Source organism: Coturnix japonica, chromosome 3 (assembly GCF_001577835.2).
Source record: "Coturnix japonica isolate 7356 chromosome 3, Coturnix japonica 2.1, whole genome shotgun sequence".
NCBI classification, from domain to species: Eukaryota; Metazoa; Chordata; class Aves; order Galliformes; family Phasianidae; genus Coturnix; species Coturnix japonica.
The window spans coordinates 44,322,814-44,350,138 of NC_029518.1; the positions used below are offsets into that span (position 1 = coordinate 44,322,814).

Sequence of the window (27,325 nt, forward strand, 5' to 3'; positions counted from 1 at the left end):
TCTGTCTCTATATGGAATGCTACTCTTTAATACCAAATAGACAATACAGATCGTTTAAAAGAAACATTTCACAATTTCTGAATGTCATGTTGCTTCTCACTAGAAGCTTCCTAAATGAATTATTTGAACATAATGTTTGAAAAATTGTCTGAGTGGGTATTTCTAAAGACACATAAAAATAAAGCAAATATCTGTTATGATCAACAACTGGTGATGTATCACATCCTCTGAAACCAGCAGTCTCCTTGGCAGCAGTGCACCACTTCCTGACTTGACTGCTCTGCAAGAAGTCTACAGCTTTCATTACTTTGAAACGAACTGCTATAAAAGGATGTGGAGTGAGCAGAATGCTTCAGCTTACATGAAATTTACTAATTGCATGCTTACATGTTTCAGAGTAGGAATGCAGTAAAATCATGAAAATGGATTCAAAAAAGCAGATAACACAACAAAGCAAACCTTTCTGCTGCAAGCAAGGCTAAAGTATATATTAATTCATATATCCTTAATTAGAGAAGTTCAAAATAGAGAGCATATATATATATATTTTATGAAATGCATATACAAAACCATGCCAAAACTGCTGTCTGTAGTAGGAGGGATGTTGTATTGCAAGTCAGAGCAGAGAATACTGAAACAAAAAAGCAAGTTTTTTTTTTTTTCATTTATCATCAAGCAGCCCCATATTTACCTAAGTTATGAAAATTGCTGTGATATATATATATATATATCGCATATTATATATATACATATATATATATATATTTAAACAGCCATGACAATACAGAATCTTTAATTTGCTGTGTACATGTCTATTTTCTCAGTCTGACTTACACTTGGAACTGCTCTTCTGAAAATCCAAATCAAAACACCAAATGCACTATTTGGATTCTGCCTTTTTTTGTTTTTGTTTTGTTTTTATTTTTAATTATTATTACATTTATACCCAGATTTAAGTGCTCATATAACATGAGATGGAATTGAAACAAAGCTCACTAAATCTGGCTGCCACCAGTCCTGTGTAATTCTAGCAGACAGAGTTTGGAATTATCTCCTTTTTACTTGCAAAAATAACATATGAAGAAATGATACAAAGGCAACCAGGAGAGAGTAAATTTCACAGAACTGTGTTGATGACTGAGAACAGACCCATTCATAATTAAAAATGGAAAGTCAGACAAGAAAAATATTTTAATTCTATGATGCCCAGTCCATTCATCTATTTCGCGTAGCAATTAGAAACAAAACAATTGTTTTACCTGGCTGCAATCAGATCCAGAAGATGTTGCCATCTGTCATTGATCTTGCTAAGTTTGTACTCAATCTCTGATGCTTTACTCTCATGGCTGGCCTTAGCAAGTCGCTCTCCCATTTGCTGGAGCTGGATTTTGTTCTCTTGGGCTACAGCAATTTCCTCTTGATAATCCTGGATAGAAAAGTGCAATTAGAAGATAAACACTGAATACATTCTACCTTACACTACACTATACAAACTAAGAACTATACAAAAATACCAGTGAATGTTAATGTGTTTTTGTTCTCCTAGTAATAAATGACCTCCTAATTTAGGGTATAACTAAAAGCAGTTATCAGAAGAACAGGAAAAAATACAACCCATCTATAAATGCGTCTGGTAAGGAAAATGTGATTGGACATTCAGTAAAGCACTTTGTTGTCTAAGATTTTACAGTCAGTTTTCTGATATCTTGAATGATACCACCTGAAGAAAGACAGGAAAAAAAGCTGCACAGTGAAAGAACACAAATACGCAGCCTCACTGGAACTGATAAAGAATCCATGTCAGGTAAAACACTGATTTCAGCTAATTCAGCATTCTCGTTGCAGCACAAAACAAGCAAAAAGTAGAAGAAAAATATGTAAGTACACACACACTGCATGATACCTTTCTAAGTTTCTCGATCATTTCTTCTATGACGATGTCACCATTTTGAGAAACTTTACTTTCCATTTGTGTCAGCCACTCACAGAGCTCCTTGTTCTTCTCGCTGAAGACAGCCCACTCATTCAGTTTCTCACTCACTTGCTGTCGACGTAAGGATACCTTAAAATATTTAGAATAAAAAAGCAAATGAATTTGAGGGATAACTGAAGCCCTTTGTGCCTCAGTGTAAACTCCAGTGGATCTGCAGATGAACTGTAGGCACTTACTTCAATTACAACAAACTGCATTTGTACTGCAAAAACTTTGCATGACTCATTGAGAGTTTAGAGGTAAGTGTCACTCTCAGGATTCTTGCCATTCTATTGCATAAAGGGAGGCATTCAAGTATTAGACTCAATGTCATGACTATATATTGTTTTATAGTGTCTTTAAAGTTTCTCTAGAAGAGCAAAAAATAACACTTTTTTCATATATATAATTTTGGCTAACTTACAAGAACCATAAAAGCTTGCCAATAGTTTCTTTTTAGTCTAAGAGATTAAATAAAAAGAAAGGTACAATTGCTTGATCAAAGCAAAAAGAAAAAAAATAGTAAGCAAACAAAAAAACCCAACATATATCGCATGGGTTAAACTACACAATTTGTGCATAAGTGCAAAGCAAATTCAAAGATGCACTTCTTTTTTCCCTGTAAATATTTTTGCACAGGTAGCTTTCCACTTGAGTCCCAATACACTCATTCCATAGATGACCATTTCTCCTGAATCTTGATGTTACCTTCAGGGATTTAGAAGGGCTTAGTTAATAAGCATAAAACAAACAGTCAAATGCTGTAACTAATAAAGAAGGAAGAAAAGTATTGCAATGTTTAAGAAATTACTGTAGCAGTTTTATAGTCTCAGACTGTGAGTAACAGTCCATCCTTGACAGATAAGGATTGAAATTAAAATCAAAGGGGTAGCAGAGGGAGAACAGCAAAGTTATCTCTACAGTTTCAGATATTTGAACCATTACTTATTTCCTCATTCTACCCTATGCTGTTTCTGACATTATGTTAGCATTTCAGCTGAAAAAACGAAGACTGCATCTGCTCTTTCATAAAGACTGATTACTGTGTTCACTGATTACCACATTAGGTTTAACAGTAGAACACTGTAGAGTTCACAGTAGAGCATTTCCTGTTTGTGGTTCTAAACTTGATGGCAGATTTCCGCAAATATGAAACGGTTGAACACTGATGCATAAGGTTACGTCCTGAAGCACTCAAAATGTACAAAACAAAGATAAAACTTTATTCATCTCCTTACCTTACTATAGCAATATGTTGAGCAACTACACCATAGTTTAGATGTATCTATGTTGGATCATCCAAATGAAACTAATAAGCAGTTTCTCACTGTTAACTGAGAAGCATTTTTCCTATTTTGGAGATGTTTTTGAAGACTTCATGGAAACTTTATGTAAGGTAACTGTTTCCATGCTAGCCCCAGACATGTTCACAGCAATGTCTACTGAACTACAGGAATAACATTAGGATAATCTGAAAAACTGGATGAGGGAGTCAAATCTCTAAGTGAAAAAGGATGCAAGAGATACACTGCTAGCACAGTGTACCTGAAAAATCAAACAATTCTCTTCAGCTCATTTCACAGCCAAGCAAGTCACCTTTGGACTTAGGGAAATGCTGACACTAACATTTGAAGAGGTAGAAATTATCATCATAACTGGAGGTATGAAAGAAGTGCTGAGTGGGGAATGGACAACATTTCTGAGCACAGCTCCTCCCCAGCAGCATAGTTAACCGTAGTACTTCTGTTTGCCCTGTGCTGAAGACTCATATCACTAGTATGTTTTGTTTTTTTTTTTTTCCTTCTTAAGTTTCAAATACAGTCTCAATGGCGAAGTTCAAGGAAACTGAAAATCTAAGCAATAACTAGAGGGAACATTTCAATGGATGTTATACCTGATTCAGCAAGTGCTCAAACATGAATTTTACCTGTTCCTGTATGTATCTTTTTCTAAAAGGTTCCACTTGCATTCAGTTGTTCCCTGGACACTTTTTTAGTTTGCATGCTCATATCAAAGCTCAATACTATACTTGCCTGATGGCACAGTTCCTCCCACTGTCTGTGCAGAAGCTCTATACGCTCACTGAGGACTGAAATATCATCTGCACTTATATAGGTAGACAAGGACTCCTTCAGCAGAGAGAGGTGTGCAAGGTCATCTGTCCATCCATCAACAGCATTCTCTAATTCCTTAAAAGATGTGCATAAGCAAAAAGGACAAGTACAAAGATGAATATTTTTAACTCACTGAATCAGTCATATCTGAGCAGATCCACTATTTTAAGATGACTGCTTCACCCTCTTTTTCATGAAAAAGAAAATAACAATTCCATATGTACCAATATTTTCAACCCTGACAGAAGATGATACAGTCTTTCACAAAGTAATCACAAACTAAATTAGCACTGAAATCTCTTTAAAGTTCAAAAGTTCTTAAGAGTTCACTGCAGTGAAAATGCTTTCAAGTTGTATCACATTTATCAACTCCAAGGAATACACCATAAAAATGGTACACAAGATCCTCAACAGTAATCTCATCTCAAATAAGAAGCACAAAAAGTACTATTTAGATATAATGAGCTTAAATTTGAAACAAGAATTTATATTATAAAAACTTACCAGAGTTTAGTAGTTCTACAATACTTTTCAGACTCTATTCAAGTATTTCTGGTCCTTTCTATATGCACCCTCCCTTTGAACTTTTCAATTAAAACCCTGTAGAATTTATTTTGTGCAAATATTACAAGGATAGCTTCTTAGCTTGTCACAGAGATGTTTGGCTACTTTGCACATTCATTAATGTAAAGCCTGTTAACAATGAAAGATCTTACTGCAGAAAAGCATCCAGAGATGAGGCAACAGTTAACAGAAGAGTACTTTACCTTGCAACGAATCTGTTCTGCATTCAGCTCATCATGGTGTTCTGGCAAAGGCTGAGAAAGCTTTTTTTTGAATGATCTTAGCTTCTCCAGGGAGTCTGCTATTCCCTTTTCAGATCTTTCCCAGTCCTGAGAGCAGAATGTTTAACAGAACTCAGCTCAGAGCTAGAGTATCCTTATTGTATTTAGTCATTAATCAATATAAACAGTGAAAACGTTTCCCTAAGAATAACATGTACTGAATTTCTCCTTTAAATAATACTCAGAGTCATAAAACCAGGCTCACAGGTACAACTGGATTTTAAATTGTTCTTGGGTTACTTTTGTTTTATCTCCTATTACATCCTTTAAGAAGAAATATAGAAGTCAAAGCCTCCTTTTATTGTATGGTCCCTAATTCCAACTTCGTCCTTTCAGAAACACCTTCAACTCTCCAAATGATTTTCCACTTCCTTTTCTGAATGCTTGGTGCATCAAGATTCAGAAAAAAAGTTTGGAGTAGTGTGAATTCAGGTCAGACTAAAGTACCTGTGGTACCTCCTTTAAATTATGTTCCTAGCAGATACATCCAGCTTTAGTGTTTGTATACTTTCCAAATTTTCAGTTGTGTCCTTATGCAATAACCAATCCTATCGTGATATTATGGCTTCAGATCACCTGCTTGTTAAAGCCTATAGAAAAAGTATTCACACAAAAAAGGTCTGTAATAAGCCAGACAAATCTTAATAGTGCTGGAAAATTACAGAATTTACTTCAACTCATTGTCTGCTTAAAGATATTCTGCTTCTAGCATCTTTTTAGTATATTTCTCTTGCATTTTTCCAGTTACACCAGTATTTAATGATCATCTTCAGGATGAAGAATTACAACTAATAGGTTTTCAAAAGAACCTGTCTTTAGTATCTTCTTTATTCTCTGTGTAAGAAATAATATGTCCTGAAATGACAAAATGGCTGTGATGTTCTTAATGCAAGTAACACTCTTTCAGAATATGTGTTCATTCTTCTCCTTTCCTCAGAAGGCTAATAAAAATTCACGTTTCTAAGACCATGGCAGCATCCTGTAATGAAGGATATTTATCTACGGGAAATTTGTGGAGTTTGAATGGTAATTTCCCTGCTGCATTCCCCCAAAGCATCAAGTTCTATATTTTCACTGGGACACAATACCAAAGAAGTTTTCATTTCCATAGATGTAAGATTTTGTGATTAAAATTTTCTGATGCAATTTCCTGATTAGAACCCAAGGCAGAAGGGACAAGGCTTGAAATAGGAAGAAAAAGATACATAATAGAAATTTAATTTTTAATTTAAATTTAATTTAATTGAAATTTAATACTTAATTTCCTTGCATCACCTTGCTTCTTACAAACAAAACATGTTCGTATTTCTATTAGACCTTTGAAGGTCTTCTAAAAGTACTTACCTTACTTTGTTAATACACAGAAGTTCAATTTTCATTATCTCACATGAACGAAGTGAAATGGAAAAACAAAGAGACCAAACTTAAATCCCAGTCTATCATCTTTTGTACTTGAAATGAAGTTAGCAGGCTGAAGACTGCATACATTAAAAAGAAGTCTAAGTCTCCCTCTTCCAAGTGCATTACTTATGACAGTAAATACTCAAGACATGTGAAGGAAAAACAAACTGACTAAGTAGATATTGATATTGTCATGTGAGAGAATAAGACAGATCTAATTTTCAATGCCATGTGTATAAAAGCTATCACATAATTGCTTTATGCTGAAAATAGGACCAGTAGGAACACGCTTTATAAGCACCAATAGGTATGGAAATATCAATTGAAAGATATCAAGAAACACGTAAGCCTACTGCAAAATATTGTTACTTCTGTTTTTAAATAGTTTGGAATCAGAGGTAGTGAAATTATGAGCTTATATAACGTACATGTAATTCCTGTATTTCTATTCATCCCTTAAGAATACTTTTCTTCATCATGGTTCAGAATGAGAAACAGTGAACTCTATGGGAAGTACAGAAAAAAACCAATATACTTACTTTCAGTAATAAAGCAACCTGTTTCTTCTGTTCTTCCAGTTGGCTGCTCACTTTCTTCCATCGCTCCTGAATTTCTGTAAGCTCTGCCTGCAGGGCTGCCTCAGCTCCACTGTCAGCAGAGAGCAGCAATTGCTTCCCAGCTTCCACAGCCAGGATATAACTCCCTTGCTGCCTTAGGAGAACTTTCTCTTTAAGCTGCAAATATAAACAGCTTCCTGTCAACTCTGTCTTTTTTAATTGTAATGAACAGTTAATACAACTCATCCTCAAGTCCATATATTAGTCCAACTAATTAACTTTTATTTGATTGCATATCTTGAATAAGCAGGAGCTACAGCCCAAATGCTCTGCCCTACCTTTTATTTTGCTATCTGTCACTGCACTAGATCATTAGAAAATTTCTCCAAGGAGTTAAAGCCATAGAAAACTTCTTTTTCTCCTCATTCATATCAGTAGCTCAATTGATCTTGAGGAAAAACAGCCCTTTGGAAACTCATTATTCTTATAAGCTTTATTATTTATAGAATATATTCCAGTTAGAAATGCTGGAAGACATCAAGCTGCTAAATAGTTACTGTTAGCCTCACACGAAGATCACTTCAAACATTCAAGGTATCCTTTTGTAAGCAAGAAAACATTCCTCAAATTGGACATTGTGGTGTCTTTTTTTTCAAGACAGCTTCAATATGAGGTTAGTTACAAAGCAAAACCAGAAACTATCAAAGTTTGAGAAAGTTTGTTAAATTGGCCACTGCATATTCTTTACTTCCCTTCAATCAAAATGTTGCTTCTGAGACTATAACATTTTTAAAGAGCAACTAATATCTAATCTTGCTTTCTGAAAAACAGACAGACAGCCTGAAACTAATGCAGTTTTAAGAACTTTTTAAATAAAAAAGATCGTTAAAAATAAAATTAGAAAAAGTATGTTTTTTCCTCTTCAAATACACTGGACATACCTGCACTTCATCCAGCAATGCTCTGGCTTGCTGCAATGGGATAGGAGCATTTCCCAGACTGCTCACTGGCTGACAGGAAGTTTCCACCAGCCACTTGCGTAGTTTCTCTGCCATCTCCCTGTAGCGCTGCCACTGATGAATCTGGCTGTCAATGATCCCTCTCCTCTGCTGTGCCCGACGAATTACTCCTTGCCATTGGTTACTCAGAAGTGTCAACTTCAGATTAAATTCATCCCTATTATTAATTAATAAATAAAAATCTGCAGTTGCTTTCATATTTTGATCTATTTATTTACTGAAATAAGCTGGAGAGGAGAGAACATGAGGTTTTTTGGATGCTAATTATTAAGCACTAGAAGAAAAGCACTGAACTCTCATAACAGTTGACCGAGGATAAGAACTCCACATGGAGAATCAGAGATATGGAATTATCAAGATTGAAAAAAATCACAACTCTTTTACTTGCAAAAAAACCCTTAGTTATTGCTAGATTGAGTTCCCCAAATTCATAGGAAAAAATGAAGCTAACTCAAAGCAGGTGTAAGATATATGAAGGACTGCTAAGATTCTCACAATCTCCCCACCAAAATAATATCTAAAACTGAAACCATGATAGCAGAGCCAGTACCCATGCACAAGCGTTACGACTGTTGCATTCCACTGATTTCCATTCATTTGATCAGAATAATACAAAGCAAAATCTCTGAGACAGGAATGAATTCCTATTAGTTACATTTATGCTTCAGATGATCTGAAGTATGCTTCAGAAGTATATCCCCAGCAACCACAAATTGCATGTAACTCACTGTACATCAATTATTTCTGGGTCTTTTGGTGAAAGGTGTTTTGAAGTTCATATCAGAACTGATATATGTGATTTATTTGACAATACAAGACAAACCTTTGTCAGAGAAGCAGCCTTAAGGCTTCTGCATTCCCAAATGCAAACACATCTACCCCATGGCACCCTAAAGAAGAGTCTTATTTAAAATCCGATTAATAGCTTAACTGCATTGACAGTAAAGTCTGCTTCAGAAGAGCACAATCTGAATATTGACATCTCCTTCAATATTATCTGTTCAGAAATCTCCCAATAATTTAAGTATTACTTCATACAGCCAGCAGCAGCTACAACGCAAGAATGTCTACCTGTCATCTACTTGTCCTTGTTCTAGGAGGTGCTGCCCATCAGAGATGATTGAATGCAAAATCTGCTGACGGCTGAACATCTCTGCCTGGAATAGCTGTTGCACAAGAGACAAGGATGGAATTACTGCTTCTTTTAATGATTATTAGTTCCTTGCAATTTTAAAAAGTTGTTTAAAAGCTAAATAATATCAATGGAAGCTATGAATTACATCTCTGAGTACAATTGTGACAATGCCCTTATAATTTACAAGAGTATCTATCTATATATAGAATCTATTGCAAGAACACAAGAGCATATGTTATTTTCTGACAAGTTTAAGAGTATTCTAATACTTGTCAAATTTAATTAATATCTGCAGGTTGGTGAAATGAATTTTTAATATAATTTTATGCTGTCAACAAAATTACCTTAAAACAAATGTTCGGCCAAGTTAAAGTGCTGGAAATTAATTTTCCATGTTCTCCAATTTAGTTTCCAATTTTTCCCATCTGTCACAATGAACTGTTTGTACTACTTTTAAAACTCCATTATTACTTAATTTATGACCAAAATTACCTAAGTACTACTTATGCAAACATTGATTAGATAAATAAAACTTAAATTTATTTTTAGAACCATCTTTACTTATTTTGTTATCTTCATATGAAATACATTTAGGTGTCAGCTGAGGACTAGACCCATTCCATGCTCACAATGTTTTATAGGGAGATTCAAAGAATAAGTGTGCAAGTATGAAGATCAATACACTTTTTTTCTTTTGTTAGTAATGGTGTTCTAAATTGATATTTACCTTGCCTGAATTATAAGCCAAGATTCTCCAAGTCCAGATTATCCCCTTTATACAGCTTCATATCAGCTCAAGATGTGATGTACTAATCCCTGCATCTGCAACTGTCAGTGAAATATCAACTGACACCTGTGCAATTAAACTTCTCAAGAATATTGTAAGTACCTCAGGACTTATACGTGACATATTTGTTTTTCAAAATGCAAATCTGTGTCTCTGAATCACTGAACTAATTTAGGCATTGTTAATCAAATCATGGATTTTTCTATATGAAGAAACAGCGTTGCCTAATTTTCTTGAAGATGCCTTTGATAATGTTCTTCAAATACTTAGGCACTTATGAATAACCAAGCCTGGAACAGAGGGAAAATAATATCTCTGCTGAGCAGTTTCACCGAAACCACATACTACAGGTATGAGAACTTCAGAAAGCTGAGTAAGAAGGAAGAAATTTCAGTTTCCGCCATAACCATTTCTGTCAAGCTGGAAGGGCACAGATGGATCACAAGAGGCAAGCATGTAACAATGTTGTTCAAAGATCAAACAGAACATAACAATGACAATATATTTTATATTTTTTACTTTGAAAAGACAGATGAAATAAATAGAACATTATCAAGCATGAGGAACTCTGCTTATAGAGGATGTACTCAAGTCCTACATCAAATCAGAGCTATTCCTCTTAACATCTACTTGTTCTGCGCATGCACATTAAAAAACTCTACATATAGGAGAGAGATTCTGCTATGTGGGACCACTTGCAATCCCAATTTCTTCTCATATGCAGATTGCTATATTCAAAGAATCGGAAAAGGGGGGTAGGTATTGGAATACACAGTACCTGTACAATGAAGGAAAATAGTCTGAAAATGTATTGGCAAGCAACTCTCTTTCTCCACCAGCACTTTTGCAAATGCTTGTCTCAGTGCATCAGCACTGTGTGAGAGTCTCAACTAATGTACCAGGTTTGTAGATGGATATCTGGACAACCACACAAGAATGACTATATGGTTGTCATGAACGTTATCCAATGCAGATGCCAGTGTTAGCCATGATATTTGGAAAAGGCATCATGCCTACATTGGTGGTTTGAAAAATAATAGCAAAAGTAAGAGTCAGAGCTGGAAAGCTGGCAACAGAACTGGATGCATCCTAACATCCACTCTGTGTGATATGTAGAAACAGTATTTTCTCCTTTTCTTCAAGAAAGGAAAATCCTCTCAAGGAATTTAGATTTAAAACTCAGCTGGGAGAAGTGGAAAGCAATTTCTTCATGAGCATCAGAAGATATTGCAAAGAACACTGTCCATTGAATATATTAAAATTAATTAAAATGTCAAAAAGCTTTAAGTTAAAAAAATAAATTACATTTTTCAACATTTTCTGTTGATGAAATGCAACATTTAGAGAAACAGATATTCCTTCTCTGCATTCTGAAAGATAACTTTATATACATGAAATAAATAAAGCTTTTACAGAGTGCCTGAGTAATGCTCATCTGAGTGAACTGCTTCATCTAGATTAAGGAGAACCAGGTTTTAGCAGGGAACTAGGATGAGATCTCGAAGTATGTGCATGCAGAAAGATCCTTGCTAACTCCTTTCCAGAACTATAGCTGTGACTGTATATAACAACGTTAGAAAAGTATCACTGAACATTTAAATGTCAAAAAGCAGACACATCACAAACTACAAAGATTCTCTGTCCAGTTAGTGCTGGTGGCACTGAGATGAAATGAAATGAACAAGACTTGCAAAAGCAAATGAAGATAAATGCTAAAACAAACATAAAAAGAAGTAAGCAAAAACGATTGTGAAATAATTTCTGCTATCAAGCAGCCACCCAAACACTATGCTGTTAGATATAAGACAGAGGGAGTAAAAGGACACGACTCCTCTGTGATCTTTCCTGAGTACCGTAGTAGTTCAGCTGAAAGATTTCTGGGAAATGAAACTATTATATGCCACATGGGAACTCTGGTATGAAAATTGATTTGTCTTTATCTTCACTAGGATTCTTGGCAGTAACAATGTGGATGGAGAAAAAACGTGCATTGCTTGACATCACCAAAGAACCTGATAGGCATCCTTCTTTTTTCTCTGCAGCAAAAGCTGGTTTAGTTCTTAATTTGTTGTAAAAAGTCTGCAAACAAACAACTCCAGCACAGAGCAAAGATCAACTCTATGTGTTCTCCAAGAGAAATAAGAAAATGCTACAGAAAGGAACACAAAGGAGGCATCATGATGAGTTATATAACTCAGCTTTTGACAGAAAAGTCTTCCTTTAAAATGTTTTTCAGATTCTGTGTATGCTGGTAATTTAATGGCAAATGAACAAAACCAGAATAAAATGAAAGAACAGAGATCTCCAAGGAGGACTGAAGACAAAAGGTCAAAATGTGTGAGGACAGTTAGGTCTTATAATAAGACCAATAAAACACTGATTCCTTTGGTACAAATCAATATCAAGCAGACCACGTACAGGGGACAAGCACTTAGAGACACAACAGTATATTGTACAAAAAAGGCAGACAGAAAATCAACCCCTCCTACTAACTGGGTAACACAGAATCACAGAAAAACCTGGGTTGGAAGGGACCTTTCAAAGATCATGAATCTTTCCTTTAGGTACTGAAAGGCTGCAATGAGGCTGCCTTTTCTCCAGGCTGAACAAGTCCAGCTCCCTCAACCTATCTTCGTAGGGGAGGTACTCCAGCCACCTATCTTCGTGGCCCTCCTCTGTCTTTCTTGTACTGGGGGTTCCATACCTATACCTGGACACAGTACTCCGGATGGGAACAATATATTTGCATGCTGTTGTTTTAAAATTAAGATATATTCAAAAGATAAAAGCCATTTAATTTAACACTTACTACTATATTACTCCAGAAAAGAATGTAAGTTCCAATTCTGTATAAATTGAATACTGATGTACTCTACATAGTTGTAATAATGCATAAATACACACGATAACTTGCCTCATGTGCTCTCTGTTGCTCTAAAAGACTTTGGTAGTTTCCTGAAATCTCTGCTGCCAGCTTCTGTTCAGTCTGAACTAATAAATCCATCCAAGTTTCACATTTCTCCAAGAATGTCTGCTGCTGCAGCAAGAAAGACTGTAGCTTACTGGGGAAAAAAAAAAAAAAGATAAATACAGGTAAGTCTCCTGCTCTCACACACATAACTGAGTTTTGAATGAACTTTCAAGCAGAAATTCTAGTCAGATAGTGCTGCTTTTTCACATCCTGTTGCGTTTATTTATTTAGGTAACACAAAAAATATACATATATATTCTTCCTCCTCATGTCAAATTTTGATTTGAGGCAAAAACCACAACTCACTGGCTTCACTCTTTTCACTTAAGCATACCAGGGGAGGAGCTTTGGTTAATTAAAAAGTATACTTTCTAGCTATTGTAATCTAAGAAAATTATACAACAATCTTTAGCTATTCCCACCTGAATCTCTCTGTAGTTTGAGACGAGATCAGAGACCACTGTCTGTTCAAGTTCTGGATTCTTTTGATTTCTTTATCATTCAGAGGAAGCCTGTAACCCAGCTCATTAAGACGGTCCAGATCTGGGGCCATGCTGCTGAACTTCAACATCTGACTCTGCAAGGAGGTTTGCAAAAGTGAGACAGTGCCTGAAGCAAGCTTTTATCCTTGTTTCTTCACCTGAATGCTAGGCTAGCAAATCTACATTACATTTATTCACCCTTTTAACAAATGAAGAAATAAATGTTTTACTGTACAGAACTATCCAGATTATCAATTCAGGAAAATGTACTTTTATTAGCACGCCAAAAGTGGAATACCATGTGTATTTAGTTAATTGTAGAAGAAATGTTAACTAATGATTAAAATGAAAAAAAAGCCAGCCTAAATGGCAAAAGCTATCAACTTCCTCTTACATCCTCTTAAAGAAAAATAAAAATAAAAAATTGCCAAAACACAGAGTGTGAAAGCTTAGATACATACAACACTGTACACATTATTCATTATACTTCAGTATAACATATTAAAAATGAATTGATGGGTTGATTCCTGAATTGAATATGAATGAGTGAGGAACTCTATATGTTCAAAATAAGTGCAGAAAAGAATAAGATAAAGGAAATCCCCCAAAATACTAATATTTTCACTCCCATTTTAATTTGATATTCATTTTAATCAAAAGAGATTGTTTTTCCTTTTCTTCTTTACTCAGAGGCATTGTAACACAGACAGCCACTCCCTGGCTGCCAGCAAACTTCGAATTCCTCAGTCTTACTTTGCATGAGTGACAGTTCCTTAATATGTATAGAGTGTACATATGATATTTTTGCATACTGTGTGTAAATTAACTAGGCTAACATAAAGAACAATTTCTCATTTGTTACTCACTTTGAGTTCCTCCATCCTACTTTGTATTGCTGAGAGATCAGATGTGTGACCAGGATCCTGGCCTTTCAGTTTTGCTTCTGCTTCTGTTACCCAGGCCTCAATATCTTGCAGGTTCTTAGCAAACGTTTGATAGTCCAGTACTCCAGCCTTCAATCAAAAATAACCCAGGATTTAGGAACATAAATAACATACCATCCAAGTTGCTGTTATGCTCCTGATTATTCTCATTATAGCTACAGAGCTATAATGAGATGCATTTGTAGCTATATAAATACAGCTATATAGGCTAGGAGCAATTGCAACTGTTGCACAACTTACAGACTGTAGATATAATTTTTTTTTAATTATTATTATTTTATCATAAAGACTTTGCTGTAATGCTTGCATCAGGCGAGAAAATGAGATTTTTGATCATTGCAAGAATGCAGCATTTCAGTACAAAGACTCCTTTACTCTAAGACTTCCTTCTCTGACTTCCTTTTATAAAGCTACTTCCTCAATTTAATTTACTTTGTAAACAAAGACAACGACTAGTTTCTGTTATTGAAATTTCAAATGAAAAAATTCCTCTTCTGTTTTGTTTCCTTATGTTAACAAGTGTACTTTAGACAAAAATGAATTTCTTGGTAAATCCATTGTCACCTAACGAGATGCCACTGCCCTATTGCCTTTTCACACATATATGTCCCTAAACAGAACACATTCCACCACCCCATTTTGTACTTCAGTACCAAGTGACAGAAGCAATCAACAACATCTAATGTACAGGCTTTGAGACAAATTGTAGGTGTGAGTATGGTCACCAATATTAATAGGAATCAGTGATATGCATCTGTTTTGAATCTTTCACCACTTGTTTTAACACTAACAAACAAGCTGGGAAGAGAGGAGGCAGTCTGTGGGGAAGCAGTAGTTGTGGATCCAGACATTTGCACTATTACTGTCTTCCCAAAGAATGTTGCATTGGCATTCCAGATACACACATTCCCCCCCCTTCTTCCCAGAACATGCACCTTCTTACTAGGTCTCTGTATTTCATTCCAGCATATTTTATACTTTCTGCTTTGGCTTCCAGGGAAGACTGGAAAACGCAGATGAACAGGTCACATTACTCTCTTTTCCTGGGTGGCTGTGGGTATCATAGTATCATAGTATCATAGTCTCGTGCGGGTTGGAAGGGACTTTAGAGATCATCGAGTCCAACCCCCCGGGATTTGAGCCTCCTGTGTAGCAGAGCGGATCTACTACCACTTGCGCCACAGGGGGGATTTGAACCCAGGGCCTCCGGTGTTGCAATGCGGCATTCCTACCACTTGCGCTACCGGGGCACACACCGGGGTAATCTATGTGTTTTCAGGATTAACAGGATGATCAGTTGCAAAAAATGAAAACACTGTCTGCATACCTGAAGTGCAGTTTGTTGCTTGCATAGAGCTTGTTCTAAGGCTGACAGATTCTGGTTCAGAGACAGCTGATCAGATTGTATAGCTGCTGCTGCTGAGGCCTCCACCTGGCTTTTTAACTCCTCTCCCAGTTCCTGAAGAACAATCAGTGAATCTTGTGCTGTCTTTATATCAGCAAGAAGATCCTGTGGCAACACATTGAATAAAGATATGAATAGCTAACCTGACACTCAGCTTGTGCTATTCTCACTCAACAAGAAGAAACAAAATGAAGAAACATCACCTCTACATAAAGAATTCATATTTACTACAGTATTGCAATGCAAAAATGTCCACTGATACTCTGCAAACAAAGGAAATGATATATAGATTAAAAATTCTTTAATATGTATGTGCAGAGGAGCAGAAAAAAGTGACCACACAACTGTTATTGAGTAAGCCAAAGTTACTGATGAGGGAAAACTTGCTGAAAACTATACTTTGGATTTACTGATATGCTGGTCCTAACACCAACAGATCAACTGAGGTTTTTCTTCTTGCAATTATTTTTCTTACCCTAAAGCAAATACAATTTTAAATTTATTTATTTATATATTTTAAAATCAATGACATTTAAAATTAATATAACTAAAATACATCAAAATGTATGGAACCACAGACAGGAGATAAACTACCTTACTGCTCTGAAACATGGTTTTGAAAATGGAAGAACATCAAGGAAGGATGTCAATGACATCCAGAAAACACCTTGTCTCTCTTCATTCAGAAAGAGTGATTAGGCTTGAGTAAGAAAGTCAGTGGATTTGGTAGAGATTCTTGCTAAAGCAAAAAGCTTTTTAAAATGTGGAGATTAAGACTAAATAAGTGATAGAATGTATCCATCTTCTCCAGAGAGCTGACTTCAGAAAAAAGATTCTGAAACAACAGAGCAACAAGGAATAGAGATTTGGGTTGCAGAGGTTAAGCTGTCTCTCTTGCACACATGAGATCCTTCAGCAAAAGGAAATAAGTTTGCATGCAAGCTTCCAATACACCAACTACACTGTTTAGTAACTGTTTTGACTTTTAGCTCACAGAGATATGAAAAAATGTAAGGCTTAAGTAAACATACATTGCTGTCCTGAATCCAGGTGGTTACTTCATCATCAGCAAAGTCTTTACTGGTGGCAGTCTTCAACAGTTCACTGGTCTGGTCTTCTCGTAGATGGACTGTAGAAGAGCACTGCTGGTAACAGTCCTTGTACCTCTGCCACAGCTGAAGGAGACCCTTACTGGAACGTAGTCTCTCTGCAATCTCTTGCATAAGGTTATTCCACCTATTGAAGAGATAAGATAAATACTCTAAGCCATTTATACCTGCCCCACTTCCTTGCTGCTGTTGCCTTAGTGTTGTGGCTTTTCAGAAATTTGGTAATACAATGTAGACATCAGGGACAAAAATTAATCAAAGAAATATGTTGATATGACATTCTCACATGTCACAGTAGGTCTGGTGTTGCATGTTAATATTTGAGGTCAAAGATTGATGGCACTTTTTGAAGTGAATCTCCTGCTAGTTTCACTTAGCACTGGTTTGTCGCAGAAAACCAGTCATGACTGGCCATGAACTGCAAGCACCAGATTCCATCAGGGGCCTGAGATGCACAAAGCAGGTGTAAATACGAAACCATACATTCTGCTGCAGTTTACTTCCAAACTCTCGTAGAACCCTTAGATTCATAAAGCCCTATTCTAAATCCTATTTGCAGTACTGGCTCTAATGGCACTTTTAAAGTTACTTTCTCAAATGTAATGTTTTTGTCAAATTTGCTCATTATTTAATTACCAGGGAAAAACACAGTATTTTCAATTGTAGATGAAAAGACTAGTAAAGTGATTTTTTTTTTTTTTTCCCCCAGTAATTATTACCAGTATCGTTACATCTTACAGTATCTTTTCTCCACAATTCCAATTTCCAGTAGAGGATGAACCAAAGGGAGTTTGGCAGGATTATGTTTTTCCAGGAAAAACAAACAAAACCAAGCAAGCAAGCAAACAAACACCACCATCACCACCACACACCCAAACCCAAACTCGACAGCTTTCACACCAAAACAACTTTTAATCTTGGAATTCATTTTCTGTACTTCTCTGAGTAAATCTTCAGACTCCTTCTGGTCTGGATTCAAAGTTGGGAAAGCTGTTTGCACACTACTGGCAAAAACTTAAATCTTATAAGAGTCTGTCATAGTATTCCTACAACTATAAATTGTAAGCTGAATCCTAGAGAAACTGATATGCACAGCAAATCAAACAGACTTTCAAAACTTTAAGTGCAGTATTACTTTCCAGCATAGGATTAATCTTTGTTGATGACTTGACTACAGCCATGCACAGAGCAAAGCTACAGACAGTAAAGTCCAAATCCTTTGCTAGAGAAAACTATCTTGCATTTGTTCTTTGTAGGAAAATGAGACCGTTCTTCTCTAGCAAAAGGAGCAACAAGAAACAAAAAAAAAATACATAAAATAACACAGAACAATAGAAATTAAAATGATTGAAAACTGCGTAAATAAATCTGAAAAGTACGGTTCAACAAAAATATATTTTCTACCTCATATTCACTTCTTTCAAAGTGTTGGTAAGTGTTTCAGTCACTGGTGGGTGACATTCTTTCAATAACTGATTGGTCACAGAACCAAATTTCTGTAAGCTATTTTCTCGTTTTTCCAGTTCATCTTGTAGGCTCTAAAACATATAGAAAAATAAAGTCACGGGAACTATTTCATTGTACGGATTATGAATGCAAAACTAGATGTCTTATGTTCTGTCTAGCTAGAAAGTTGTTAAATGTAAAGACTAATTCTAGCTCTATCTAACCCAGTAGGCAGGTGTATCAAGAATTACATTTTTTAACCCAGCATATTCTAAAAATTAAAAATGTTATAGAAGAAATTATTGTAAGCAAATACTTTTGCACAGACCACATAAGTGCACAGAACTCCTTTAGAAATAAAGTAACCTCATGGAAGACATTAAATTAAATCATGTTTCCTGTCTAGAATTACATGGAAAATAAAGAGCATTAAAACAAACAAACAAACAAAAACAAACAAACAAAAAAGGTTTATTACGAGAATAGAGTTATTGATCTTTGACTTAATTCATAAATCCAATATCTTAAAAATTAAAATGACTTTTTATACTTATTTTATTGCTAACTCATCTCTGATAAACAATACATAAATAAATGAAAAGAAAGAGGAGTGGCTGTAAAGTGTGTTAACAGATGCTCTTTATATCTTCCAATAACACAAAATATTTAAATGATATTGCAAATTTAATTTTCCTGGTAAATGTTATCAGTACAAATTCTTGTTACTTTAAAAATCTGGAATTACTGTTGATTTGTGAAAGCTGAGAACACCTTTCTTTGAAGGAAAAACTCGGTCTATATAAACCTAATCCACTGACATAATTTTATAAAAGGAGTTTCAGCATTTGGAACTCCTATAGCTCAAAATATAAGTAATATCAACAGTGTACTAAGAAAACAACTATCACTGCTTAATTTATTTAGAAAAATGAAAAAAAAAACCACAATTGCAATGGCAGTTTGATAAAGTATTTCCACTGTGCCAGTATCTGCACACTTCCATAACCCATCGACTAAAAAGTATATTTATCTGTATCCATAAAATGAGGACATTCATCCTCAAATCCATCCTTAGTATGTGAAGAGGTACAGTATTCCTCTTTACCTGTAGATTATCAACTTGGACTTTCACAGCTTCCAAAGAACCAGTAAGAAGATAAAAACGGGACAAAGAATATCTGGCTTCCATCAGGTAACTATTTAGTTCTTCATAAACTACTTTGTAAATGCTCCACTGATCAAGAACAGACTGCAACAATATCTTTAGCTGGCTAACCTAGGAGGAGGGAAGGAGAAAAAATAAGGTAAATGGACAACATAAAAGTTATTTGCTTTCGTTTAAATCATTTCCTTCCTTTTGATCTCAGATACTACTTGTTCCACAGGCCTAAACTTAAACCTGTTGGAAGGAGAACATTCTGCACTGCCACCAGCTGGGCTTGCACTCAGTTCTTATGCAGTAAGTTCTGTTTTTACAGAATCAAGTCAGTAGTATAGGATGGCAGGGACTCAGAATACATAAAAGTCCATTTTACCTTGCTTCAGACTAGGCTCAAGATAAATTTCTTGACTCTGTAAGGCAGGCAAGTCAGCTTAGGAAAGTCAGTAGACCGTCTGGCTTTATTGTGCTATATTCTTCCTGAAAGGTGGGCTGATGCTATCAATCTTTGGATGATGACAGCTAGTACTTACTGATTTTCTCCTCACTCTGCCTTACTTGTGCTTGAAATGGTAATTACTTACACTTGATCCTATTCTAATAAATATTAGGAGGCATCTAAAAGCTTCAATCTTAAGAATGTAAAATATACTACACCCATCTTATGTGGAATATATGCACAAGCTTGGAGGCAGATGAAAACAGATACACAATTTATAATTTCTTCCTCTACAACACAAAAGAAATACACAAGCTGCAAACATCTACTTATCCCTTTCCTATATACTCTGATTTCTGAAGTTTGATTATTGTTTTACCATGTGATCCAAGTTGGCCCAAGAATGATTGATTTCTTGCAGTGTATTCAAAACAGCAGAAGAAGCTTCTTCCTTCTTGTTTTGTATCAAAGACAGACCACTTTTTTCTATGCTTTCTAATTCTTTTTCCTTTGTTCTTATTGATTCTTCTAATTCCTTAAAAGAAAGAGATGACATCTGAGAATTTATTTATTTATTTTTTTTTTCCTACACTTGGGTAGATAGTGAGTCAGGACAGAAAAGACAGCCATATGCTTCTCAATTTGTACAACATTAAAAATAGGAAAGGCACACTTACATACTTTGATTTTATTCACAAGAGAATCACAATTCATCAGCAATTTTACTGAATATTTTAAGCTCCCTTTAAATCCCAGTTGCATGTCTTTAGTTTAAATAAAAGCATGTCCTGTACACTAAACTTCTGCTGTGACCATCTGCTCTTATTACAGAGTCCAAACTTAATTAAAAATAGGCTAGCAGTTCAAATACATGGGAAAATTGTGCGTCTTAGTTTGTCCCAGAGCACAGATGACTTTTTAATTAATCCAAAATTGGCTCAAGATTCTGGAAAAACTCTACTTTACCATGCAAAGAAAAGGACAAGATGACTTCCTAGTGAAACACGTCAATTTGTTGTGCCTCTCTGCACAAAGTGCAATCCTTATTCTTTTGCCATTTCCCAGCAAAGCCACCTTCCTGAGGACTGAACCTCTGCTGTATGTTTAATCTTGCACTTTTATTCTGGAATTTTTCAAATTTTGGTTATAACTTATAGCAATGATCTTGTTACAGATTACAACCCTGAATAACGCTTTTACAAAACTATTACTAGTAATTTTTTTTTTTACTTTTTTTTTTTTTTTTAAAATTATACACTTCTCGATTGCCAGTAGCATATCTGGCTTTTCACCAAGCAGAAATAAAAGTAATTTAGATTTTAACAGGATCACTCAGAAATTCAGAAGGCAAAATAGGCAAAAGCTTCAAACAGTAGTAGCAGCAAATATTTCTGGTTCTCTGTAAAGAGAGATATCAACTATATGATTCTAAAGTCGTGGAAAAATTAAAGATTCATTATTGTTTCTGATCTGTGATGAAAAATAAAGGTGCCACTCATTATTATGACAGTAGGCAGTAACTAACATTGGTTAATCAATAAGCTGGAGCTTTTCTACTAGTTGAAGGGTGTACTTGGGAGTGTCTGGTACTGTTATTTCTAAAATAATTTGTTTCTCTGATGATCAAAGTCTCACCATTCGTAACTGGCTACCTAAGCATGTTTGCTAACTTCGCTGACCTAAAGAAACCAAAGAGGTAATAAATTAGCTTCAGCTTTGAACTACGTCCAAGCATAACTTGCCAATTCTGGCAGACTACAGTAAATTACACTTGGTTCAGTTGTTTGGGCATACTGTGATGAAATTATAAAGACACTTTAACTGAAAGCAGGCATTGGGTCCAATTTGAAAATTTGAGTCAAGAAATTAGGAAAAAATGAAAGTATGATTTCTAACATACTTGACCTAAAAAAATATTTGTCTTTAGAAAATCAAATATGAGCTTAATACACTGGCAATTTTACAATATACCCTAGTTTGTGAGCTCCAGAAACAACTTTCTGATTATTTAAATATGTGCTGTTCCTAGTCTGATGCCCAGAGTCCACTGCATATCCCTATTCACTGTTGTGTAGTCTTGTATAAATTTTACATTAAAAACTGAGATGGTTATGAACTGATCTGTATTTTGAGTAGCTGAGCTTTGCCTCATACAACCTTTGCCAATTCTAATTAAGATTACACTGTATTCTTTTTTATGTGAAATGAGTCCGGCATTGTTCTCTTTTCTGGCTAGCTGAATATTTGAGTATGTGTGATTCCAAACATATTCTGAAAAGAAAAATACATTCTTCTTACATATTTCTTTGTGTAGTACTGAAGAAATGAGAGTACCAGGGGGAAAAGAAGAAATGGGGCAGCAGAGTAGGGCAATGATGAGGCAGAAAAAACAAGTTTCTGAATTGACAAGCATGGTGTTCACTACATCAAGTTCCAAATGATTGGCCAAAGAGGAAAGTTTTCCTTTAACAGTATTTTAAGTTCAGTAAGCCTGACATATTTGGAAATGACAACAGTTTAATACTGAGTGTCCAAATAGTAATGACATTTGTTGCTTTTAAACATCTTTAAGACAGACATTAATGCTCTTTCTTCATTTTCTTAGTGTTTGCACCATAGAAATGAAATCTCTCTCCCATGAAAGTACAGAGAAATTTGGTCACTGACTTCAATGGTATACAAATACCACAGGGCTTTATTAAGTCTTGTTCCTAACTGATAGAATTAGACTATTGTTATTTAGGATGGAATTTTACCTGACAGTCCTTCAAAGCATTCTGTACTGAAGCCTGGTCTCCAATTCTCTGTTGTTTTTTCAGCTTCTTCTCTTGGGTTTCAAACCAAGATTTTAGGCACTGCACATTATTTTCATATTCTGTCCAGGATTCCTGCAGACTTTCCAACAGCTGGATCTGCAAAGAAATATGAGCGCATACTTTCTCATACAATTACCTTTAATTCTGGGTCAGTTAAACAAATCATTAAAAATCAATGCTGACCAGTTTCTTCTCAGAAATCAGTAATGCTTTCAGAATTTAAAAATACTACATGTATTCAAATTGAAATATATTTGCTATTTGTAAAAGAGTTCATAATTAAAAGAAAAATAAAAATCTACTTCATCCAAGAATAATTATATATACATAATTTATTCAAAAATCACAATTCATGGAAAAGAACTAATGGTTTGGCAGAAAATTTTATGAAATTGAATACTTTTCAGAGAGTATGTACCTCAAGACTCCCCAGACAAAACTAGGTATGTAGAAATACATTCTTTATTTGTTCCTTATAATTGTGATAAAGACAATGATTTATATTACCTCCTTTGGCAACTGGCTGCTTTATAATCACTCTTATTTTTCTGATCTAGGTGTTATTCAGTGGATGATTAGGTAGTAACCATTCTTTGAAAGATAACATAAAACAGATAAATAACAATAGCAGAATTTGAATCCTGGTCAATTAGCTGAGCAGAGTAACAAGACAATTGAGAGTCAAGTAAGGAAAGCAAGTAGTAGATTAAAGATACTTAGAATGTCCTGGTATAGTAATGTTTGGTTTGTTCAAGTAAACGATGCCATGTGTGGCTGTACAGAAGGGCAAAGGAGAAGACAGATGATCTTCAAAGACAACTACCTCAAGTCACAAGAAGATAAATCCTAGGCTACAAGGAAATAGTGTGGCAGAGTTTGGAGGTTTGGGCAGAACTGAGACCTTCTTACTGATCTAAAACAGAAAAAGAAGTGTGAATGGAAGTGGATGCCTGGCTGTGCAGGGCTGGTCTTAGAAAAGCAAAATTTTAGCTAGAGATAGCTGTTGAAGGACAGAACTCTTCCTGTTATTCATTATAAATGCATCAGTACCTAATATAAAAACCACAGAATAGGCTGAACCACACAGTACCTTCTTCACTCTGATTCTACTGTCAAGGTTTCCTTCTCATGTCTCCCAGGGAGCCCTTTGGCAACACTGCAGTTTCAAGTATGACAGGGCAAGAGGCCCTTTTCTTCCCTTTTGGGGAAAAGGAATGAAAAATGACCCAATTCAGATAAGGATAAAGAAGAAATTTACTACAAATGGTAGAAGAATGTAAGATAACAATAAGAAAGAGAGTTACAATTAAAAATTCAAAAAAGAGAGAGAGGATAAGGCTATGACTGTGCTGCTCACTGCACTGAAGTTTACAGAACAAGACAGAATGTGTACAAGGATGCCAATGTCAGCCTTTTTTTGTAAGGCTGCTATCACATTTAAAGAATCATGGAGGATGAAGGAAGTTTCTGGTGAATGGAAGAACGCTCTACTTCAAATTCTGTAATAGATCGTTTCCACTTGCATGAAGTAGCAATAAATGTAGTCCTACTGGGAGCAAATTGAACCTGAAATAGCTTATTGCCTTCTACGATGACATAAACAGCAAATGGGGAGTAGTAGATACCGTTTAGCCTGGCTTTAGCAATGCTTTAAAGATCAGTGGTAAAAATTTTCAAGGTCTATCTGGTAGCCACTTACAAGACTGCCAGATCAACATGGTAAGTCTTAAGTTTGATATTGTTTAATATCTTAATTGATAAACTGAACAACATGATGAACTGTACTCTTACTGGGTTCACAGACGATACTGATTTGGAAGAAGTAGTTGATATGCTGCAGAGCAGAGTTACCATTCAGAAAATGCTCAACACGATGGAGGAATACACTTGTGAATCCTCAAGAAATTCAGTGAAGGTAGAAGCAGAGTCCTTCAAACTGGACAAGGTAACGTGCAGGCTGGCAGAAAGCAACTTTTCTAAAAAGGGCTTATTCCATTCTCCTTGACTCTGGTGACCGATTTTGGGCCCTCACAATTGACAAATTGATGAAGGGGCACTAAAGTAGTTAGGAAGCTGGAGTACTTTACTTATAAGAAGAAACTCACCTAATTTAGCTTGGAGAAAAGAAGGTTAAGAAAGGGTTTAATTGCACTTTTCTACTCATGACTGTAGAGATGAAGCTAAACTCTTCTTCAAGGTGCACAGTGAAAAGAGAAGAAACAAACTCGAGTTAAAACAGCAGAAATTCTGATTGGGCATAAGGCAAAAACCTGCTCCCCACAGAGGCAGGGGACAGTGCTTAAGTACAGGAAAAAGCTGCCAAGATAGTTTGTGGAAAATCCATCCTTATGTATTTTCAGAAGTCCTGAAAGCAAGACCCTGTGCAATCTCACCCAACTGTAAAGTTAGCACTGAGTAGGAGTTTGGATTAGAAGACCTGCAGAGACTTCTAGTCATTACTACGTATACTACGAGAATATTTGCATGTATTTTTAAAGTTCACAACAGAGCAGCTGAAGGTTTTACCTTTTCTGTTACCAAGCTTTGTAGGATCTGCCAACGTCTATTCATTGCTCCGAGCTGCTCTGCAAAATCAGTTTTGTCACTACGTTTACTTTCAACATCTTGGCTGCTAATCTGTAGCACAGACTGGTTCACAAAGTCTACTGTCAATTGTTTGCAATTTAAATCTATCTTGAAACCCTAAAAGAGAAGGAAATAATATGTTAAAAAATGTAATCATTTCTTAGTATCCTTCATAACAGAGGAGAAAAATATTCACAAATTCCATCCCTACTACAATCCTGCTTAAGTATTTTTCTAGAATCTGAACAGTAATTAAAAACACTGATACTTCTCTTCTAAATATTTAGAACTAAGATAGCAGTATGCTGCCTTGGGAATAAAGAAATTGCCTGTTCTCCCCAGAGAAAATGAAAATGTAAGCAAAACAACATCAAACTTACTGATAGTGGTCTCAAGGATCAGGTTTACCAAATTAAAAAAAAAAAAAAAAAGTTTGTTTATTAGTTCTATTCACTTGATTTAGTTTCAATATATATTTTTTTAATTCCACCAAGAGATTTTATGGAAATTATTCTTATAAACAGAGAAGATAAACCAAGAAGTAAAGCAACTCCTTAAAACTCTTGAGAGGACTGAATGTGAGTTATCCATGTTTCACATAACTTGTACAAACATCTGGAATGTATCATAATTAGTATTCTTCAGAAGAATAAAACTGTTCTGTCAGTGAGAATAGTGTCCCTGGGTACAGATCTATTACAGGAGTATTACTGATCTGGAAAAAGCTGAAATTTAATTTACTCCTTCTTAACAGTTAGCTTAAGATAAACCATCTTTCATTTTCACTGCAGATATTGATGAATTTATTAATTTGTAAAACAGTGCATACTTTCCATTCAAGAACAGGCTTTGCAGAAAATCTGTGAAATCTTATTTGCAAAGTGCATTTTTGGACAAAAACTACATCTAACAAGGTGCATATTGCTTTTGATTAACTAGATATTAAGGTAAGTATGTTAAAAATTAAAATTGGTGCCATAACTAAGCATCAGAGTAATATTAATTGTGGTTCCTTTTTTGCTATACCAAATGTCATTGCATTCTAATCAGTGCATAATTCTATCCTTTCCAGAACACCTATTTATTTATTTATTTTATTTTTAACTTAAATCAGTTCTACTTCACATACATATACATATTTCATGGAGATCATTTGAAAATAAAATCTACATTTCCATGCTATACCTTGTATTTTTGGACATAATTCTGAATGGCTTTTTGTCCTGTTATGCTTTTTATACTCTCTTCATCTTTATGAATAACATTTTCCATCAGGGAAATCCAGCTCATAACTTCAGTGATAGCATGGCGAGAAGGAATTTTGTCCATCTGTAGCTGTAGAGATAACAGAATTCAGACAGTACATATTATTTTCTTGCTTTTATCATCATTATTATACACCCCAAATATATGACTAAAAATTCATAAAATAATGAAGTGGAAAAAAAAAATTATTGAAAGCTTTCAATAAAAGATACAACCTAAAGCTCTTCTTTTTTCCATTCTTCATGACACAAACCTAAAGATTCCATTTTGACTTTGCCTTCCACAGATTTGGGCCCAGTCTTTAGATCTTGAAGAAAAATATCTTCTAAAGAAAACAAGCTGATAGAAAACAGCACTTATTTTTTTCCAAACATTATACCAATGTTTTTAAAAAAGCCTACCTGCTTGTCACTTAAAATTTAGCAAATGCAACCAGGAAAGTTTGAATTTAGCATCAGTTAGTGCTAGACAGTATGGGTAGACAGGATATAGACACGAGTATAGGCTTTTCCACTATAAAGTGGAGAAAATGTTGTTCCTGTCCTTTCTCAAATAAATAAAGACAATCAAGAAGGAACCAACTTTTAGAGAAGGGGCCAACAGTATGGTTTGAATTTTCTGGAACATTAGAGACCTCCACTGTTCTTTCTTACCTGGTGCAATTTTTCTTGTACTGCTGGGATTTGCGTGAGCAGCTCTGTCCACTGATTGTCAATCTGGGACAGTCCTGCACGCAATGCTGCTGTATCTACCTTCTTCAGTCTGAGGAGCTGGTTCCCAGTACTCAGTACAGAAGACTTCTGTGACGATTTAGCATCCACTTCTTTTGAAAACTCCTATAAGCAGAATCATGTTTGTGGAAATATGCAATT

General features: G+C 35.3%; 1 protein-coding gene across 15 annotated transcripts in view; it reads right to left on the reverse strand.

Moving 5' to 3' along the window:
- SYNE1 (spectrin repeat containing nuclear envelope protein 1) overlaps positions 1-27,325 on the reverse strand; it is a 280,905-nt gene that overhangs the window by 37,913 nt on the left and 215,667 nt on the right. For all 15 annotated transcript variants that reach the window (XM_015858221.2, XM_015858220.2, XM_032443851.1 and 12 more), the window contains 19 exons: positions 27,107-27,289; positions 26,373-26,522; positions 25,128-25,304; positions 22,542-22,697; positions 20,165-20,320; positions 19,293-19,463; positions 18,146-18,279; positions 16,664-16,868; positions 15,555-15,737; positions 14,150-14,296; positions 13,224-13,378; positions 12,745-12,892; positions 8,980-9,074; positions 7,831-8,065; positions 6,872-7,066; positions 4,854-4,979; positions 4,006-4,161; positions 1,904-2,062; positions 1,260-1,426 (listed from right to left, as the gene is read on the reverse strand). In XM_015858221.2, the coding sequence (XP_015713707.2) occupies positions 1,260-1,426; positions 1,904-2,062; positions 4,006-4,161; positions 4,854-4,979; positions 6,872-7,066; positions 7,831-8,065; positions 8,980-9,074; positions 12,745-12,892; positions 13,224-13,378; positions 14,150-14,296; positions 15,555-15,737; positions 16,664-16,868; positions 18,146-18,279; positions 19,293-19,463; positions 20,165-20,320; positions 22,542-22,697; positions 25,128-25,304; positions 26,373-26,522; positions 27,107-27,289 (3,098 nt within the window). The remainder of the gene's footprint in view (positions 1-1,259; positions 1,427-1,903; positions 2,063-4,005; positions 4,162-4,853; positions 4,980-6,871; positions 7,067-7,830; positions 8,066-8,979; positions 9,075-12,744; positions 12,893-13,223; positions 13,379-14,149; positions 14,297-15,554; positions 15,738-16,663; positions 16,869-18,145; positions 18,280-19,292; positions 19,464-20,164; positions 20,321-22,541; positions 22,698-25,127; positions 25,305-26,372; positions 26,523-27,106; positions 27,290-27,325) is intronic.